The 19,117-nt window shown below is 38.9% G+C and overlaps 1 protein-coding gene across 1 annotated transcript; it reads left to right on the plus strand.

Moving 5' to 3' along the window:
* The first annotated feature begins 232 nt into the window (after window positions 1-232).
* LOC150081925 (interferon regulatory factor 2-binding protein 2-A-like) lies at window positions 233-18,321 on the plus strand. Its single transcript, XM_090378989.1, has 2 exons — window positions 233-1,207; window positions 16,824-18,321. The coding sequence occupies exons 1-2, from the start codon at window positions 382-384 to the stop codon at window positions 17,489-17,491; spliced, it is 1,494 nt and encodes a 497-aa protein (XP_090235115.1). The 5' UTR covers window positions 233-381; the 3' UTR covers window positions 17,492-18,321.
* The last annotated feature ends 796 nt before the right edge of the window (window positions 18,322-19,117 follow it).

Raw genomic sequence — 19,117 nt, forward strand, 5'->3', positions numbered from 1 at the left:
AAAAGATAAAAAGCGAACTAGTCAGTCAACCTCATTCTAATTATAATCGTCGTCCACTTTTCGATGCCCTCTGGTGGACAGAACTGGAAATGAGGTTGTAAATCAGATCGGTGACGCCGTAGCCATTTCGTTTCGTATGACATCACGCAGTAGTGGTACACGTGGACTGCCTTAAGCTGTTGTTGAATAAAGGAAGTTTCATTGCGCATGCGCGGGATACTCCTCGGTCGCCCTTCCATTCTGGATGCTTCAGTTCGCAGCCGCTTGTCGCATGGTTGGATCGTTCCCAGAAGCGTGAGTTTTGTGCAAGCGAAATATACGTCGCCGCCCAGTGACGGCTCTATCGGTACTGTTACGGCATCGAGTCCCTGCCAGCCATCCATGGTCAAGATGTCGGCTCTACCTCGCGGTCAGAGGCAGCACTGCTACCTCTGCGACCTTCCCCGCATGCCGTGGGCTATGCTACACGATTTTTCAGAAGCCGTGTGTCGTGGCTGTGTAAACTATGAAGGAGCGGATCGTATCGAACTCGTCCTGGAGACTGCTCGTCAGATGAAACGTGCGCACGGGTTCCAAGACAACCGCCAACCTTACAAGTCAGGACCATCGTCCGTCTCCCGCAACTCTCACGAGGCGATTAATGGAGTAGCGGTGTCAGCCGAAGGGGCCGTACTACCGCCGCACGCCAGTACCACCGTATCCAGGTCTCCCATACCCACCGCACTGTCCGTTGAACGCTACTCTGCTCACGACAGTCGAGCGCGCGCTGCTGCCATGCTAGAGTACAGCAACACCCAGCGACTGACCAACAGCCTTCACGGTCATAGAGTGGAAGAAGTGCCACATGATACGGCATCCCTTAACAGGGGTAGCCCGAGTTTAGCAGTTCGAGCCGTCGGAGTTATGCCTGTAGCACCGCCGCCGCCACCGGCTCCTCACATACCCCTCTCCACTACTCGCCAGAACTCTGTGTCCAATAAAAGAGCAAATGAACGGGAGGACGATGACAGTTCAAATCATTCCGCTGGATCGGATAGTGCTCCCAAGAGGCCTATGTTGGATGAACATGGCGTGCGTCCTCCCCTCACACGCGGAGAAAGTCTCCCTACTACTGTGATGGGAGTGCCATACGATGCCCGGTACAAGAAAGAGCACGCCATGGTTGGGCGGGTGTATTCGTTCGATGCTGCGACTAACATGAAAGCAGGTAAGACAGGTTGATTATATTTTTCCCTTTAGAAATAGTTACAGAAGCATTTATGATTTGTTTACTTCAGATACCAAATGTTTTCTTCATTAGTTGTGTTAGTCCATATCGCGAATCTTACTGAAGTGTCGCTATTTTTTTTTTTTTTTTTTTTTAACAACATTATCACCATATTAATACTTTAATATTAATGTTGGTAACGAGATGGCGCTTATGTACGAACTCGTTACGTAGGCAACTAGGCAAACGGATGGATCAGTTTTTATATACGAATACCGCACTTTTCTGAGTAGCCATTCGTAACAGACAGTTATTATTAAATAATGACATCACCGAGAAATTAAAAGCACATAATAAAGTGACATAATAATGAGTTTACCACATGTCACTCCTTTGGAAAGGGCTGGGTTTAAATCCCCGAATTCCTTCGTTGGAGACTGGAGGAATTTCAAAAAGCCTCCTCAGTGGAGGCTGTAATTAGCCGATTTCAGTTGGAGGAAAAATCCAGAATAGTTCTAGAATTATTCTAGATTTTTTTAACGCGGTTTAAACATGTTCATAGATAAAATACAAGAGAGAGAGAGAGAAAATAAGCAGTACAACCAAAATTAGTCGAAGTACCGAAAAAGCAACCAACCAAATAAAGGTGGTGTAAATTTTTGTTGTGCTCTGTAGACCAGGACTTGAAAAAGTCATATTTAAGAATGTTTCAGGTACTCATGACAACCCTGAATGAGCCCGCAGGGTTATTTCTAGGACAACCCTAAATATTACACGACAGACGTGAGAGGGGAAAAAAAAATTAACGCAATAATTTGACTTTTTTATCAAAATTATTTGGTCAAAAGATTATTACGCAGTGTGCATTGCTGAACACTTAAAATTGGAATTATCGTTACATTTTCAATTATTAGTGTAAATACCAAACATGTCTAACTTTTAATTGAATTTTCTGTTAGATTATACAGATGTCTTCTGCACAGGTTTAAACTTGTCTCGAGCAGGGCCACCTTTTGGTGACATTAAAATGTCCTTGAATTAATGTTGTTTCTAAAGAAATTTGAAACCGTTTCTTCATAAATTTGGTTTTGAAGTTATTTCCACAACACTTATTCCAGCATTAACTTAACTCGCAATACAAAGTTTCACGTTGACGTTGCAAACAAAAAACGCAGAAGAAAGAATTTTTTACAAATTTGTATTTAAGTTTCTAGAATTTCACTGCTCGAATAAAATTGTTGAATTATATATTTTTCTGACTCCCTTTTTTTTTTCCCCTTAGGCCCTAGGCACTGTGCCTAATGGAAAAGATGATCAGTCTCCAGAGCATATATAATTCAACGAATTTAATCCTTCGTGATAAATCCATGACTGAAAAAAAAAACAGATCAAATTTAAGTGATCCTAAATTATACCTCTTCCCCCGTATTTTCGAACAGCAAAGAAAACAGACAGAGAAAAAGTAATATTAATACAGCGTGGAAGAGCCGGGGAAAAAAGTCGTTACAAGATGGGAGACATTTTTAACTTATGTGAAGAGGAATAAAATTGTATTCTTAACCTGACAATCATGAAAGTACGCCACTAAAAGCTTAGTTATGCTACTGGATTCACCTGTACAAATGTTACCGAGGATACTTATCACTATAGCTAAATTTACTTTTGTCTGAATGTGGTGGACCGAATGAGTAAAAACGAGATCAATCTAGAAATATATGGTATAGTACATGTAATAATTACGAGTCCTACGTCGTTGTAAGCAAGTTCAGCCTTGCTGGATGTTCCCAAGAATTAACGGATCCTCCCTGGATTCATACTAAAATGAGTAAGAAGCGCTTAATGTTGAATAAACTTAAATTTTCTGTTTGCTCCGGGACGACTACACGCAAGAACATTCATACTGTATTCAGTAGCCACGCAGGTCTAAACTGTATGCACTCTTGTACCCACTGACTTGACCACTCGGCAACGGGACCTACTCTTTTCTTTTGGCGAGGATTTTCTTGCTCTTGGCAGAAATTTGTCAGCCTTTTACATCCCACTTAAACGGGATTAGCTTTCCATGGCGATTAAATTTATGCTTAACTGACCAGAAGGGCGAGGACTGCGTATACTTACGTTCCTAAATTGATTGTAGGTCTTCCCCCCGGGTGAAAAAGAATCTAAGACTGGTTAACTACAAATATACAGTGAAAAAGACCCGAAGTGCTTTCGATCACGCATATGGGAACGAACCTAGACCTTCCAAAGCGTGCATGACGAAGGCACTGTAAGTAGAGTCACTGTTTTTGCAATATCCGACTTTGTTCTGAAACAAATTGTGAGCAACAACAGGTGCGAGTGAGTGGATATCGGAGTTGCTAATTTTATTGTTCACGGTAGCTAATAGAACACTGTTCAGTTAATCATGACTTTTTTTTTTTTTTTAATGGTGGCATACTGAGCAGAACCAGCGACGTGCGGTTTTTTTTTTTTTTTTTTGTCTTACATATTATATCGTTCTGCAATAATATACAGTATTAACAAAAATTGATCGAAACTAACGCTGCACTTACCTGGAATCATGGGTGTTCTTGTCTCTTTGTAAAATATTATCTACACAGTAATCTGTTTTGGAACTCAGTTCGATTAATGTAGCAAATTTGGTTGAATAATCTCCAGCCATTTTGAGACTAACGTTCTGTTTCTGAAAGCAGAAACTTAAGGCAGTTCTGAAACGGGTGATTTCTAAAAATAACCAAAGGTAGGCGTCTTATACAAAACACTGCAAATAATCAGGAAGGAAAGCGAGAAAGTAGTCGGCAACGGGGAATTTTAAAATTGATTTAAGGTAATACGTACTGTTAACAAAATATATTTAAATATAATATGAAAGAGAGAGGGCGTGACAGTATACATGTACAGCTGAACCTGAGGAGTTGTAGATATGCATCAATTGAACCGGAGGGGTTGCAAGTTTTGCCGTATGACCTTCATTGAGTCTGCCAACGAATTTCGTTGTCTCCAAAGAAAAGTGTGCCCCAGGTCTAAAGAGACAAGCTTGTACTTCTGACCCAGTTTTACTGGATTGCTACTCTAGTCTGACCTGGCACGTGTTGTAAGGAGGACTTGTATTTCTGGCATTCGACCACCTGATGGATGTAACGTAAGCAACCCTTTAATACCACCCAAAATACCAGTCCAGAATACTAGATTTATTTAGCCTACGGCTTGTTTTTCTGTTTAGCACTGCATGGCCTCAATTATTAGCTCTTGGGATTCACTAGCATTAAACTGGTACTTTCCCACTTTTTTTTTTCCTTCCCTCAGTGAAATTTATTTGGAACCACCTTGTACAGCTAACAGGCACTGGGATTTTGAAAGTATTACTCGCCCAATGAAGAATTATTCCTCTAGTGTTAATGGAATAAAGCACTTACTGTCAACTGGGGTGCTGTAAACTTCTCAAAGCAGCGCCGCAAGATTAGGAAAACGCCAGTGAGATGGCAGTCACTTATCGAGGTGCGCATATATACCGTAAGGTTAATTCCAAAGCGTTGTGTCAAGAGAAGAAGCAAATTTTACCTGTGCCATTTAAGGAATTTTTTAAATTCCAAAAGTGCCTGGAGTGATAACATGGCACTATTTTAAATACTGATAACCGAAAGAAAAAAAAAAAAAGTGTGTTAGCCCATAATTTGTTACCGATAAGTTCATTTGTTTTTTTTTTTTTTTTAGTTGTTAGCGCATCGGCTTCTGTGGCTATAATGCACCTCCCAAAGTTTTTGCATTTTACTCTGATCCAAGCCCGAGGTGGGATTCGAACCCGCGACCTCTGGGTTGCCAGGCAGGTACTTTACCCACCTGGCTAGCCCGGTCGGCAAGTTCATTTGTAAATACATGTATTGTAACTTAAAACTTAATATGGAGAGAAATAGATAGTTGGGAAAACGTCTTCGATTCTTGCTAAGAACTATTGTAAGATGAAATGATAAAATAGATACGACAAAAATTCAAATCATTTCGATGGATCGGTAGTGCTACCAAGAGGCCTTAGTAGGACTATCAATGTTTGAAGGAATATCCCCCAAAACTGCACATTTATAAAAGCAAATACTTCATGTTAACTCCATATTAAAAAAAATATATAATACAAAGAGAGAGAGAGAGAGAGAGAGAGTTAGATTGATTTTGACCATTAAAAAAAAAACTGCACTTTTTGCCTGAATAAATTCTGTTTCGTCACTGGTGCTGAGCGATCGGATTCTGCACTGAGAGCCAACCGTGTTCCTGCCGTTCCAGTCCAACACTGGGTAATCAGCTGGGTGGCTCTGAGTCACGTCCAATCTTCAACGTTCGTGCAGCGTTTAGGCCCGTGCACACAGCAAGAGGAGAAAAAGGGTCAACGGGGGTAAAAAAATGAATGCATTTATGGAAATTAGGAATTAAGCAGTTCGTGCACATAGTGGCAGAGAAGCGAAGGATTTAACGCTGACGGGCTGTAAATGAATTCTTTCGCTGAGCACGAACATAAATTAAATTAAATTTTGAAACTATTCTTAATTTTGAAAATATTCTTATACTAATTAAGACTGAGCAAAAAAAGGTAATATATATCCTGTTTTAATATTAAGAAATCGTCCCAATGAACTGGATTTTCTAGTATTTCAAATCCCCTGTCCTCCACACGCCTCTGTAATATGTAACTTTAGATTTCAGCAGTTTCATACTAACAAGATCGCCATCTTATAAGATGTCCTATTAATTATCACGAAGCTTGTGATTCAGTTTGTCTATACTTGTTTGCCCCAAAGGCAGTTAATTTCAATGACCTGCACTGGTGTCCCTCAGACACTTAAAGTGGGTTCCGTTACAGTAAATACGGCGAATCACGTCTACTACTTTAGCAGGATAACGGATATTTCCTGTTTTATTGTGGGACAGTAAAAGAGGAAACATGATTCGATGCATAGGGCACGGCTAGTGTTTTGAATAGCTCGAAATCCTGTACTCAATTATATTATTCTATAAATAAATTGTGATAAAAAAAAAATTACACATGGATGATTTGCACAGACGCTGCTATTGATTAATTACGCTCCGGAGACATTTCCATGTTACATTCCGAAGCAATTTTTAAAATTTTTTCTTTGCATAGTTAAGAGCTATTACTTGAAGTTTAATGGGGGTGTATACGATGGCAAGCATTAGAAGTTAGTAACTCCAAATGACCTTAGTATATTTCGCTAACTTGGGTGTATCAAACTGATCCCAACTGTTTCGTGTCCGATCGCAATTTCCCAACATGCATTTCGTCACGATTGGTGAGGTTCGTTAGCTGAGCAAAGTATATTTATTGATTTATGAGTCTATTTTGGAGCGCATTGACTGAACGGGCAACAGGCCTTCCTTGTCTAGCTTGCACATTTCCCTGTTGTATTGTTGCCTGCGTGCGTTGCTTCTCACGTTACGAGCAGCTAGTATTAAAGATGAAGCATGCATGACGTCATTGGATTCCGGTTAAAGGTCAGCCAGCTTGTCAGGTAGCGGTAGTGCCTGGATGTTTGCACGTAGCACTCCTCTAGTAGCAAATGCCAACTTTATAACTTAGATTGGTGGTGTTATTTTGCAACAGCATAACTTAATTGAAAATGGAGTCAATTAGTCGGCGTGATTTACCAAGCCATGGGCTGTAAATAGTTAATAGAAAAATAAAGTTGTTTCGTGTGTGCATAAATTTTTACATTTAAGTGCATTATGATTTTACAATCAAATCCATGGGCGTTTTGAATTTTCTTTTCCCGTGAACACGTATTTTCTTCGTGAATTTCTTGAAATGTTAAAAAAAAAAGATTTTGAACAAGTATGGGAAGTTGTCAGTGTGTGAATCAATTGCTGTTGGCCAACGTGAATTAAGCATGTTAAGGATTTTTTTAATTAAACGCTAAAAGACCAGTGAATAAAAAATAAATAAAAAATAAGACACTTGCGTTACGTGTCTTAAGAGCGAGAAGCAACTATAGTATCTTAGTCTTGCTATCCTATATTGAGTAGTCAAATAATAAATCTATGAACAAAAATAATAATCCAATAAAACCAATTCGTTACTTTTGTGCACTTAATCCGTCATGCATATCGTCTTAAGATATAGGCGTAACGTGTTTCTAAAGGTTAGTTGTCTAGTTTGAAAAAAAAAAAAAAAATCTTCGGGTGAGGAACCATATAGCCTCCGCCTGAAACTGTGTGTAATATAAAGACAAGGAAAATGGACGAAATTGTTGTCAAAAGCAAGGTTGTCTCAGTCGTATGCGTACCACACGTTGAGAAGAAAATTAGACGAACTTGATTCAGGCTAGGTTGTTTGCAACATTTATGGAACATCGACGGCTTCGGCTTAGTGTAGTTCATATGGTGTGTCCTGGATTATGGCTACACAAACGTGTTTTTATATGCCGGTCTGATTGTGTAAGCTGAAACTCCTATTCCTTCCATTCGACATCGGTTAATTTTAGCCCCGATTTAAAGAGGCCTTTAATTAAAATTCTTCTAGTCTCCTATGCCATTTGAACACAGACCTCTCTAAAAGAGAAGCATCAGGTTTGTACCCATGTAGTGCGCTGTCCTCTGTCCATCACAGTCAGGATGCAGACAACTGTACAGTTAGGTTCACTGATTGTTGTGCAAGGTACAGTGAATATCAAACGGTTTCTCGCTGTCACCTCGTCTACAACGTATGTGATGAAAGGAGTGATTAATTTCAAAACAATGTTGAATCGCATCCCTTCAATATCTTGAATAAACCTAGTTGAACATTGGGAAATGAACAAGAATTTGTAGTTTCGCTACAAATCCTGCCATCCCCTGCAAGATTTGTAAACGCCCCTCCTGTACTCATTAAAAAACATACGATACAAGACTTCTTGATACTTCGCCCCTACTATGAGTGGGATGAAGAATCACGAAGTATGGTAATTTCGCCGCTGAAACGAACTCAACTAGCATATCAACCAAACAGGTCTCTGTCTCAATGTCAAGAACCGAAAACGAATGGAAAGTGTTGCTTAAGATTTTTCCAGAGGCAACTTGAGTTCTTTGTCATACTGCATTATTTTCTCCCCCCCCCCCACCAACACACCATTTGTCGAATAATTATAAAAGCGGCGGATATTTTGTGTATATTACTAAGAGAACTGTAAATTTTATCTGAAAAATTAAGTTTTGCAGTAATAAAGAAAAACTACAAAGGGGAGGAAGCAGAAATATTCCTACCTCATTTGGTTAAAATAAAAACAGTAATGCCCATATTCGTGTATGCAGGAGACAGCAATAAAGTAGACATCTTTTAGATTAGCAGAAGAGCATTCTCAATCTAGTCTTGAATTCTGAATTACCAGACTTGGAAATCGAAATGCATGCTATATGCAGGATTTAAGCAACCTGAGATAGTGCACTAGATTTGCTGACATGTAGGGTCTTAGTGCTAGTGGTGAGTTTCTGAAATTAGAGGATTAATTTTGTTTATCTTAAATAGCGTATATTTAAGGAAACTATTGTAGTCACATCCAATGAGTGAATGTTTCTGAAATGCATTCAACAGTCTTCACTTTTAAATTCTTGTAACGCGGCTACAGCTGCTTGTTTTTGTGATAGGTTTTGTGACAATGTTTTATTGGGATGAATACAAAGTCGAAGCATTTGCGACTGCGCCTCGCTGTCTCGTGGTGATATTTAAAGTAGTCTGTGCCATCTGCAGCAACTTATGGCGCAGCACAGGTGTCATAGATTGCTAACCCTTGTGTTAGGGTAAAGTAGGAATGGCCAGTTTCTATTACTCTAGAGAATTCGCTATTGTGAGATTTTTGTCGGCATATTAAAAAAAAAAAAATCAATTGCCACTTGAGCGAAAGTTAGAATGGAGAAGATTGAATGAACGGAAAAGTTTCGATAAAAAATTATGGTTGCGGTCTGCCGATTGGTTTGCCATTTGTTATGTAAAGCAATGAAACATTAAGGGGTAGCTACGAAACGAAATGGTTAGAGACAGGAAATGGCAAAACGTAGCATAGTACAGTGTATTCAGTATTCCAATCTCTTAAAAACAGTCTTGGGTCTGATATTTTCAGGGGCTCGCGAAAAATGTGCTACAACAGTTATAGATATATGCAATAAACAGTGTTAGTGAAAGGCGAAGTCGCGTTTCTTCAAATGATAAAAATATATATATATATATATATATGTTAACTTTAATATGAACAGTTTTTATATTACCAGCATATAATAATTTTAATTTTTATTAAGTTTTTCCATGTTAACTTTCGTTATATAATTGGAATCGCTGGTATTTGAATGACACAAGGGCGAAAGTATGAACACTGTAAGGACCGAGCCATTACACTGCCACAAAAAATTCACGGTCCACTGTTAACTGGCTTGTTAGTATATAAGCTTCAATAAAACGAGATAATGGAGCTGTCAATTTTTCTGGCCACGGCCGTACAGAGTATATACCGAATTATTGACTTTACTCTCTCTAAAGGAACGTAGTGTAGTGTGTTTAGTGTCAAAGGAACATCGTCTCATGCATAAAAATTGTCAGTGAACTCGAAGCTGTTGAGGTCATGACAAACTTCTCCCACAAGAACAGATGTTTTGGATCGCTGCGTAAAAACAGTTTAAGCACCACTGTTCTATACATTAAAAAGGTTCTCATTTTCACAGGCAAACAGTTTTTTGTGGTCCTTGTAAAAGATGACTGTGAAAAATGCATACTAAAACACACTTTGGATTAAACCGCTAAGCTTGTCAGAGAAGTCGTTTCCTGTGGATTCGTTTTAAAGAATAGCAAGTGTCACTTATCTTAAGATTTTCCGTGTGACGTGATTTAGGCTGGCATAAGTCCAACTGCCTCCTTAACGACTTGCAAAATCTCTGGAATACAAGTTCTGAGTAACACGTTGCACTAAATACCAGTCATTAATATAGCGTCCTTAGTGCAATGTCATATTTATAACTACTGTACTTAAGGATAGCAAATATTAAGAATTTTAAGGTGCGTGTTGACTTTACGCTTGATACAAGGTTACTGGATATAGATTAAAGCGAATGGAGATTTACAAAATTAATCATTTTAGTTGGCCAACTCCAAAATACTGTAATCAGAGCAATAGTTACGGCCTCTAAGAAACTACCAGCTACTAATGTATCGACCAGAATTCAGAGTACCACTGGAAGCCTGCAATTCAATAATTGAAAGATAATTTCAAAGGGGACATGCTTAAACATTTGATGTATCTACGTATGCGATTACTACAATTTGCTTGTCAAGTATAAGAATAGTGTTTAATTATGGATAGTACTGTTGGAATTCACTTCCAAAACAAGTTTTAATTCAGCTGCATGATATAGAGTAAAAAATTGTCTGAATAAGAGACATTTACTAGTCTAATCTAGCTGAAATAACAACGGAAAATTTAACTGTACGTAAATGACTGGTATTTTAGTCAGGACTTTATTATTATTAAGCATTTTAAGTGATGGAAAAATCATGATGCCATTTGGGAAGTTTGCATCTTATCTGTTGGATAATGTTAATATCCAGTTCAGCGTGACTAAAGTTTGTGGCGTCTCTTCTTTCTCAATTTCTACGTATCATTGCCCCTTTGAAAGATGTTTTATATCATTGGGGGAGTTTTTTTTAATTCGCAGATCTCTTTAAAATAATTGGTATCTTTAAATTTATGTAGCGCTCTCTCTCTGGACATTTCACGGGTGCAATATTCAGAGTCTGGTGGTATCACTGTTTTCGATGAATTTTAAGTGTAAACGCCCAAACGAGAACAAGAGAAGCTATATCTTTATTGTAAACATAGACAAGTCGAATACAGTAGTGTTTCAAAGGCCCTTTCCGGCCATATGCTTATAGAGGGTCCATTAGACTTTTAGCTACCCCCCTCCCCCAACTTTGCTCAAAGTGATTTTATTTTTTTAACTTAGCTTCTCAACCCCAAGTTATTATTTTTCTTTTTTTTTTTTTTTTTTTTTTCTTTTATGTCTGGTCTCATCTAGCACGGCGTAATGGAGTGTGTGAGATACGCTTGCAGCCGTATGACGTTGCTAAATACCGGTACATTGTCACGGCGGTTGCCCTGGGGAGTGAAATGCACAATGTGAGCGTGCGCACTGGAATGACGAACAGGTAGTGGTAGACCCAGTGTAGCGGCATGGTATCACTGGTCGGATGACTCAGTGTTCCATAGGAGATGGAAACGACCGTCTTAAATAGATGTTCGCTAGCCTATGTTGAAAGCACTTCGGTCACTCGGCTGTTGCTAAATGAAGTTTCTTGACCCAGAGCGCTTGGTGAGGGAACGGAAAACCAGCAGGGCTTATCAAAAGAGGAAATCCTAGAAAGAATTTCCTGTTTTGCATGTGCATGGAAGCTGACACATTTAAGTTTCACTGCTAAGCGAGATGTTAGTTGCTATTACCGTATTTGGCCCGAAGACTTATTGAACGGACCGTTTTCCAATTAAATTGGAAAACTGAATTGTTTTCTACTTAAATTATGCCTAGTAACGGAATTACAGAATCACGCAGCCAAGTAAAATAGCTTTATTAACAAGTAAATTTTGCACATTTGGCCGGAAAAAACTGAAGTGATCATTCGGTTGTCTATAAAATTGTGGTAATTAATCGGTCTACCACATTTGGACCAGAAAAATCGGATGGGTCTCCGTTTACCACAATTGATTCATAATCGCCAAGTTACTCAGACTTTTACATCGCTACACTGACGGGCTTTTATAGGTATGATATCCTCACAAATTACAAAGCGAAACGATGCTAAAGGTTGTTTGAGGCTGTACACACACTAAAAAGATAAAGTTGTACATGTTTCCTTCAAAGTGAACAGTCTCATTTTGGTAAAAACAGACACGTTCTTTGTTCGAAAATAGGGCCCATTTTGTTCTACACTTTTAAAATTAGCATAATATTTGATTAGCAAAACAAATATTGTTGGGCAGTCCGTTTTTTTTTTTTTTTTTTGGCATCTTATGATTTGGAAATGACCAAATATATTCTAGACACACAGCACAACAATATGAAAATAGGGGGTCAATTGATAAATTATGCTGTTAGATTTGAATTTGATTAAATGAAGAATTATCGATACCATTTATTTATTTTTGCCTCCGAATATCATTGGTTTCGTTCAGTTGCACAGAATTCTTTTTGTACAAAAGTTGTCGAAATCTTATGTACTCTATTTCTGCTTGGTTTACACGAAAGTAAGGATGTGTGTGTAATTTTCTTCAGGTGTGATATTTCGTATCAACAGATAAACTTGACGTATCATCACACGATAGAACTACTGTAGTTATTTTCATTTAAGCAACCATTTATCATACACATACATAATTAAAATTTATGCTTAAGACTAAAACCAATTTAGTGTTCCATGGGGAATATTCAGAAATAAGTTTCCGTATATCAGTAAGAAATACTCGACAACATTTGATTTTTACATTGCACACAGAACATTAAAAATTGCTCAACTTAAGGTTTTAAGGATCATAAATGATCTTAATACTGATCCTTTTGCAGGATTATGTGCTTTAATTAAAAATCTGTCATTTTAAATTATCATAAAAGTTCTATAGAAATGTTTTGTTATAGGATTTATGTTAAAAATTATAATTCACTTTGCACATTTTAATTGGGATTTTCCGTGTTTATATACATTAAAATGAAATAAAAAAAAAAAAAAGATGCATGAGTTACCATTGTAGTTGTGTGTAAGAAGGAATTTTCACATCTGCATAAAACAGGGTTTTTCAGCTGTCCCAACACCGCTGAATGATGCAACCAAAAGAAGCATACGAAGTGCCTGTCAGAGGAATACTTTAGTGGAGGTGATAAATATAGCTCACCTTAACTTTCTGAATGTAAATTGTTCGTTACACATGAGGAATGCAGTCATGCACGATATCGAGGTTGTGCTAGCTACGTATTACATATGCACCTGAGCGCATCACGATACGTGTAACATACTGTTCTAAGTGCAGTAGTTCGGAAAGAAAAATAAATCGTAATACTCAGACAATATACGGACATTTTTCTCTTGCCTTTTGTGTTGAAATACCAACAGCTGTTCGGTATGTTACGTCTTCAGATAAGCCACGTGTCGCAACGTCATAGAGACACTTGCGTTACGTAACTGCCGCAGTACGCAATTCACTTTCTTTACTATGAACCAGATCTAAACTGTTCTTGGATATTTGAAAACATCAGTGGACTGTGCTCTTGTGACTATTTACCTGGGTTATCTTTTGAAAGAGATGTTTTCTCTGCCTACAAGCTAAATGGAAAAGATAAGTACAGTGAATCATTCTAATATAGTATCTTTGATTACAGTTAAACTTGGCAGCTGTAATCAATAACATTTTCTGTGCATGTGTTCAAATTGACCAACTTGAAACAAAGCATTTCTTGAATGTTTGTTTCCCTAAAGAAGATAATCGAAACCACCTTATGTCCACGGATAGAAGAGGCTTACGCGGCGAAGTAATGTTAAGTTGGGCCGTACAACAGGTTTCAAAAAGGCAGAGATGGTCATGAACACCCTTAAAACAGTCGCCTGTCACCCATACATCTCTCTCTCTCTCTCTCTCTCTCTCTCTCTCTCTACATATATATATATATATATAGAGAGAGAGAGAGAGAGAGAGAAAATTTATTTATTTAAATTATTGAAATGCCGATTTGGTTTCTTTGGTCGAACAGCAGAAAACTTGGAACTCGATGAAAACAAAGTTTCTGACAAGACTGTGCCATGCAATGTGAACGATGAAAAGAAATAGCGAAAATTCCACATTTGTTGTAATCTTTCGAGGGAATTATGACAAATCGTGCTTTTGATGAAAATCGTAACTGATGATGTGTGTTCGGTATCTCTGAAACAAAGTTTGTCTGCAGTAGAAAACCCCGACGTCCCTGAGACCCAAAAAGAGCACATGTCAAAATCACAAGTGAAGACAGTGTTTGACTATGTGGCATCTACATTACTATTCGTGCAGAGCTCATTATCAAACAGTCAGAATTATTATGCAGACATTCTAGCGTTCGAGAAATTCTATGGGATGCAAAAAGAATAAGCCATGGTGCCTTCATCATGGCAGATTACCATCTACTAGTACGCTCTCTGTGAAGCTATTTTTCACCATAATTGGTATAACTTATCTAGATAACAATCTCATTCACTGTGTACTTAGTTTAGCGCGGCTTTTGCTTTAAAAAAATAAATACAATAAAATAAAAAGTGATTTGCCATATCATTGAAGACATTTAAAAAGAATGATGCAGAATGCATTTCAAGCCTGTGACTGCTAAATACGATGCTGTTTCTTGTATTCTATCTATGTTGTGAACTCCTGACCGTCTGGTCGTCCCGGATTATAAACAGAAAATTTATTTTTTATGTTCAAAAAGAAATATTTTGAGCAATCACAACATCGTTGGAATACGTGCATAGCTTCCCAAAGCGCCAAATTTGAAGGCATGTCACATACAAAAAAATCAGTCCCATTACTTTAGAACCAACACATCACAAGCTTTAGGTGTCTGGAGGCTCTGTAAGAAGGTAACTGCGTTTATTAGCTTAACAGAAAAACTTGGCAATAACTTTTCAGTGACTTCAAAAGAGGTTTGGCTGTTTGTAAGTACATCTAGAGAACGTTAACTGTGTAGAAAGGACGTCTGAACTTCCACGTGAATCAGAAGAAGTTATCTAAGGTGATATCGGCAAAATAACACAGCTAACCATATGCAACGTTGCGTATCCATTACAAACAACGAAACACCAACTTAGTGTAGTATATGTCTGGTGATATTCATTTCCACCACTGTTTAGGTTGTCGATGTCTCTTGAAGGGAGACATCGCACTTTATCACTCCATTGAGGGGAGTGATAAAGTGCTTTGCAACGTACCCCACATTATATGAAGTGCACAGTTGATGTGTTGTACTGTAGTGAGCATAGTCAACCAAGACGAGTTCATATGCCTCATCATAGTCTGCACACAGGTAGTAAAACAAATACTTTGTCGTTTATACTCCAGGACGACCGCACGATCAGAGGAATTCACAAGATTGGGAATACAAGAAAAACACGCGGGCTTTGAACCACAGTTACTCAAAACGCGTGTACTTATGCACTCGTGCGATGGAACACTCGACTTACTGTAAGCTGGGCATAGAACAGGTAATTTTGGAGGATGCATACTTCTGACTTAATGGAATATTTGGAGGGGGGAGGAATACAATGATTGAAGTCAGGAGGTGTAATTGTACTCGACTCTGCCTCTTCGTCGATTAGGAAATGTCCATTTCAAGTTATCTTGCAAATAGAGAGGCTTTCATATTGCTATTAGATTCGCTCCCTCCCATTAATCAAAACTTCACTTCGAAGAATGTATTCTTAAACTAGTTTCAAAAACAAATTTGAAATATTAACATTGAACAAAATACTCATATGTAAAAGTTAATGAAGTTCTATTAACGAAATATTTTAGCATAAACAGTTGATTTAAATTACACTTTGTGGACAACTATAAAGGAATAACTAAACTATAAAGGAACAACATATCGATTCATGTAGAATCGTGAATTTCTTACCATCAGCAGCTTACACACAACGATAAATAGGACGTGTTCATCCCTTGCTGCTATAAAATTCTCACGCTTAGCCCACATGCTATCAGCAAGGTTATTCAGGTGGTCTAGGCAAGAAATCATTCCTCGTTGAGGACATATTTTAATTTATGTAGTATTCCTTGGGGAAGAGAAACCTGAAATTCACTTTCCAAAGCATTCGACTCGATTCTCTGGAAATATCTTCCCTTTCCAGAAATTAATAAACCGACTTCAGCCCTATACAGAAGTCCGTTATCGTTCATAGAAAGCAACTTAGCGCCAACTGCACCCTAAAACAGCTTTATCTATTGGTCTAAGATAATCTCCAAATCGTATAGCATACAAGCTTCCGCCATCGAAGAATCTGTTTTTTTTTGGGGGGAGGGGGGGGGGAACATAATGCCGATATTCTTCCCATCACCCTAACTGTTAGTTATCTCTCTGTTAGTTCCCATCACCCTAACCGTTCTCTCTCTGAGTGTAGCACTGTTGAAAATCAGAGAACAGGACTTCAGTTTATTGTTAAAATAACCAATTTTGGTGCTCCATAATTCATGATAAACGGACACCTTTGTGGAATTGGATTAAGCCTGCGACCACTTTTGTATTCCTTGATACAACACCACTTATAGCTGATGAGAGTTGCAATGGGCTGATATGCCGACATTTTTATCGTGTTTGACTCTTGAAACTAAATATTTGTCTCTTTCGATATTTGTTTCACGTGGACTGCTTTCACAGTTACATTTTCTTGTCTACTGAAATTTTTTTTTTTTTTTTTTTTTGTACATAGGAACTGTATAGTTAACCTGTATTTTGTTATTTTGTCTGATTTACAAAGATGTGGGAATCTTACCATCGTATATTTAAGCATATATATTATTTTAAATATTGGTTTCCATTCTATACAACTGCATATTTAATCGCTTCCTCTTTGTTTTTTCAGCATTTACAGCTGTGAATAGCGTTCCCACCTCTGCACCAAGTTCAGTATCTCCTCTCAGCAACCGCACCACAACTCCACCAGAGGGCAACACGCCCTCAAGTACGCAGAATGGACCGTCGCCAATGGCAGCACTGATGTCTGTTGCTGACAACCTTCCTCCTAGTTCACCAAGAAATGGAGTTTCTACAGATGCTAACTCTGCTCCAAACGGAGGTAGTCGTCCTGGTTCTGCTCCACGACATTCACCAAATGGTGGGCCCCCAGGTTCTGGCAAGAAAACTCCCTCTGGTGGTCGTCATAGCACCGGACCCCCTGGCACAGAGTCGGAAAGTGCTACCACCACCACAACAACCACAGCTCCAGCCACCACCACAGCATCTGTTGAAGGTCAACTTTCAGCTCCTCCACTGAAGTGCACTTTGTGCAATGAGCGATTGGAAGACACCCATTTCGTGCAATGTCCTTCTGTTCCGCACCACAAGTTCTGTTTTCCCTGTTCACGGGAGAGCATCAAGAGCCAAGGGGCAGCTAATGGCAATGAAGTCTACTGTCCCAGTGGTGAGAAGTGTCCCCTTGCTGGCTCAAACGTCCCGTGGGCCTTCATGCAGAATGAGATAGCTACCATCCTAGGAGACGAATTCAAGATTAAGAAGGAACGCGAAACGTAAGACCAGCAATGAATCCATCCATTGGATCACAGTTGTTTCCCTGAAGCAAGGTAATGCTTCCGACCATTTGGGCTCTTCAGCCTTTAAATAGTTAAGGTTAGCGCGAGACAGGCCTTGGGTTGATGTCTTTGACAAATTTTGGCAGAGCGAGAGTTTGGGTTGAGATTCAAAAAAAAAAAAAAAAAAATCCTATAGAGGGGTCAATTGACCACAGAGTTTGGGACTGGTGTTTTTATTTCTTTTTTTTTATATATATATTTTTTTTCTTTCCTTCAGTTTAAAAGGGCTAGGGCTGCTCAAGGTTGCTCTTTACCTTGGCGCCAATAACGCACGATGCTTTATCGTCAATTGGTCTCGTGCATATGGACCACATAGGCTCTATTGTAAATCGTGGTGTACAGTTATTTGTTGTGTTGTAAAGAAAACAGTGTCCGCCCTTCCTATATCGTTACTTGCACGTTGTCGCGTGTTTCTTACTTTTTTTTTCTCTCCCTCCCTCCCTCCTTATTTCTCTTAACTGACATTGGGGCCGAAGATTTAGTGCTATCATCGTTTCTAGGCCATGTTGTACACTGTAGGGCAAACAAAGCCACCATTTTTGAATGTTATTTTTTTGTTTTCAGTTTCAGCTACTTGTTTTATCTTTTTGAATGGCTATCGAAAGCCATGAATACTCTGCTTTGTAACTAGTCACTGATGTCCAGTGTTATAGTTTATAATAAAACAGGGAATATGTCTGTTTTCCCCTGTCTATTGATTCCGAGCTCCAGTATGTATCTGTTGTTATTGTATCTTTGGGATATCCTGTAAATAAAGTCTGCTTAAAGTTACCTATTGGCATATTTATTTCATGCATCACTGAAACTTCCTGATATAACTTATTCGGGCTCGAACGTCAAAGCATAATTACAGGGTGTTTCAGAACTTCTAGGAGGGGTAGGGTACATCTTGACAACTCGAAATCATATAGCAATGTGGGGTCGGAAATGCTTTCCTGAAGCGGTGTTGCACACAGAAGCACCAGAAAAAGAAAAGAGACCGTAAGTGAGAAATCGTTTTAATAATACATGAAAAGAAGCAAAAGGTACATGGATTAAAGTAAGTGTTCGAAGTTTCTTCCACGGGCTACAATGCACGCCTCACATCTCCGACGCATGGACATCCGAACATTCTGGAATACTCCAGGCGAATTTCGAATTTCTTCGGCAGCTACTGCGATTCTTGCAACCAGCTTCTCAGCATTGTCAACAGGGGTGTCATAAACTAGCGATTTCATATGACCCCAGAAATAAAAATCAAGACATGATAGGTCGGGTGACCGAGCAGGCCAACGCACGGGACCACCACGTCCGATCCACTGTTGACCAAATGTGACATCCAGGTAGTTACGAACATCTCCGCTATAATGGGCAGGGGCTCCATCGTGTTGGAACCACATTGTCTGTTGCGTCGATGCAGAAATCTGTTCATCTCTCAAAAGTGGCAATACTTGCTGCAGAAAGATCAAGTAGATAGGTCCGGTTAGACGACACGGTAACAGGTAAGGTCCGATGAGGTGATCTCCCATAATACCGGCCCATACATTGACCGAAAATCGAATCTGTGCTGGACGACGTCGTATTGCAT

This window comes from Mastigoproctus giganteus, chromosome 8 (assembly GCF_048544385.1).
Source record: "Mastigoproctus giganteus isolate SK-2022 chromosome 8, ASM4854438v1, whole genome shotgun sequence".
Taxonomy (NCBI): domain Eukaryota; kingdom Metazoa; phylum Arthropoda; class Arachnida; order Uropygi; family Thelyphonidae; genus Mastigoproctus; species Mastigoproctus giganteus.

What these genes read in the sequence shown, in the direction of transcription:
- LOC150081925 (XM_090378989.1), top strand. Translation starts at nt 382, where the DNA reads ATGGTCAAGATGTCGGCTCTACCTCGCGGTCAGAGGCAGCACTGCTAC. An exon ending in TGCGACTAACATGAAAGCAG is followed by an intron (nt 1,208 to 16,823) that starts GTAAGACAGGTT and finishes TTGTTTTTTCAG; the next exon opens with CATTTACAGCTGTGAATAGC.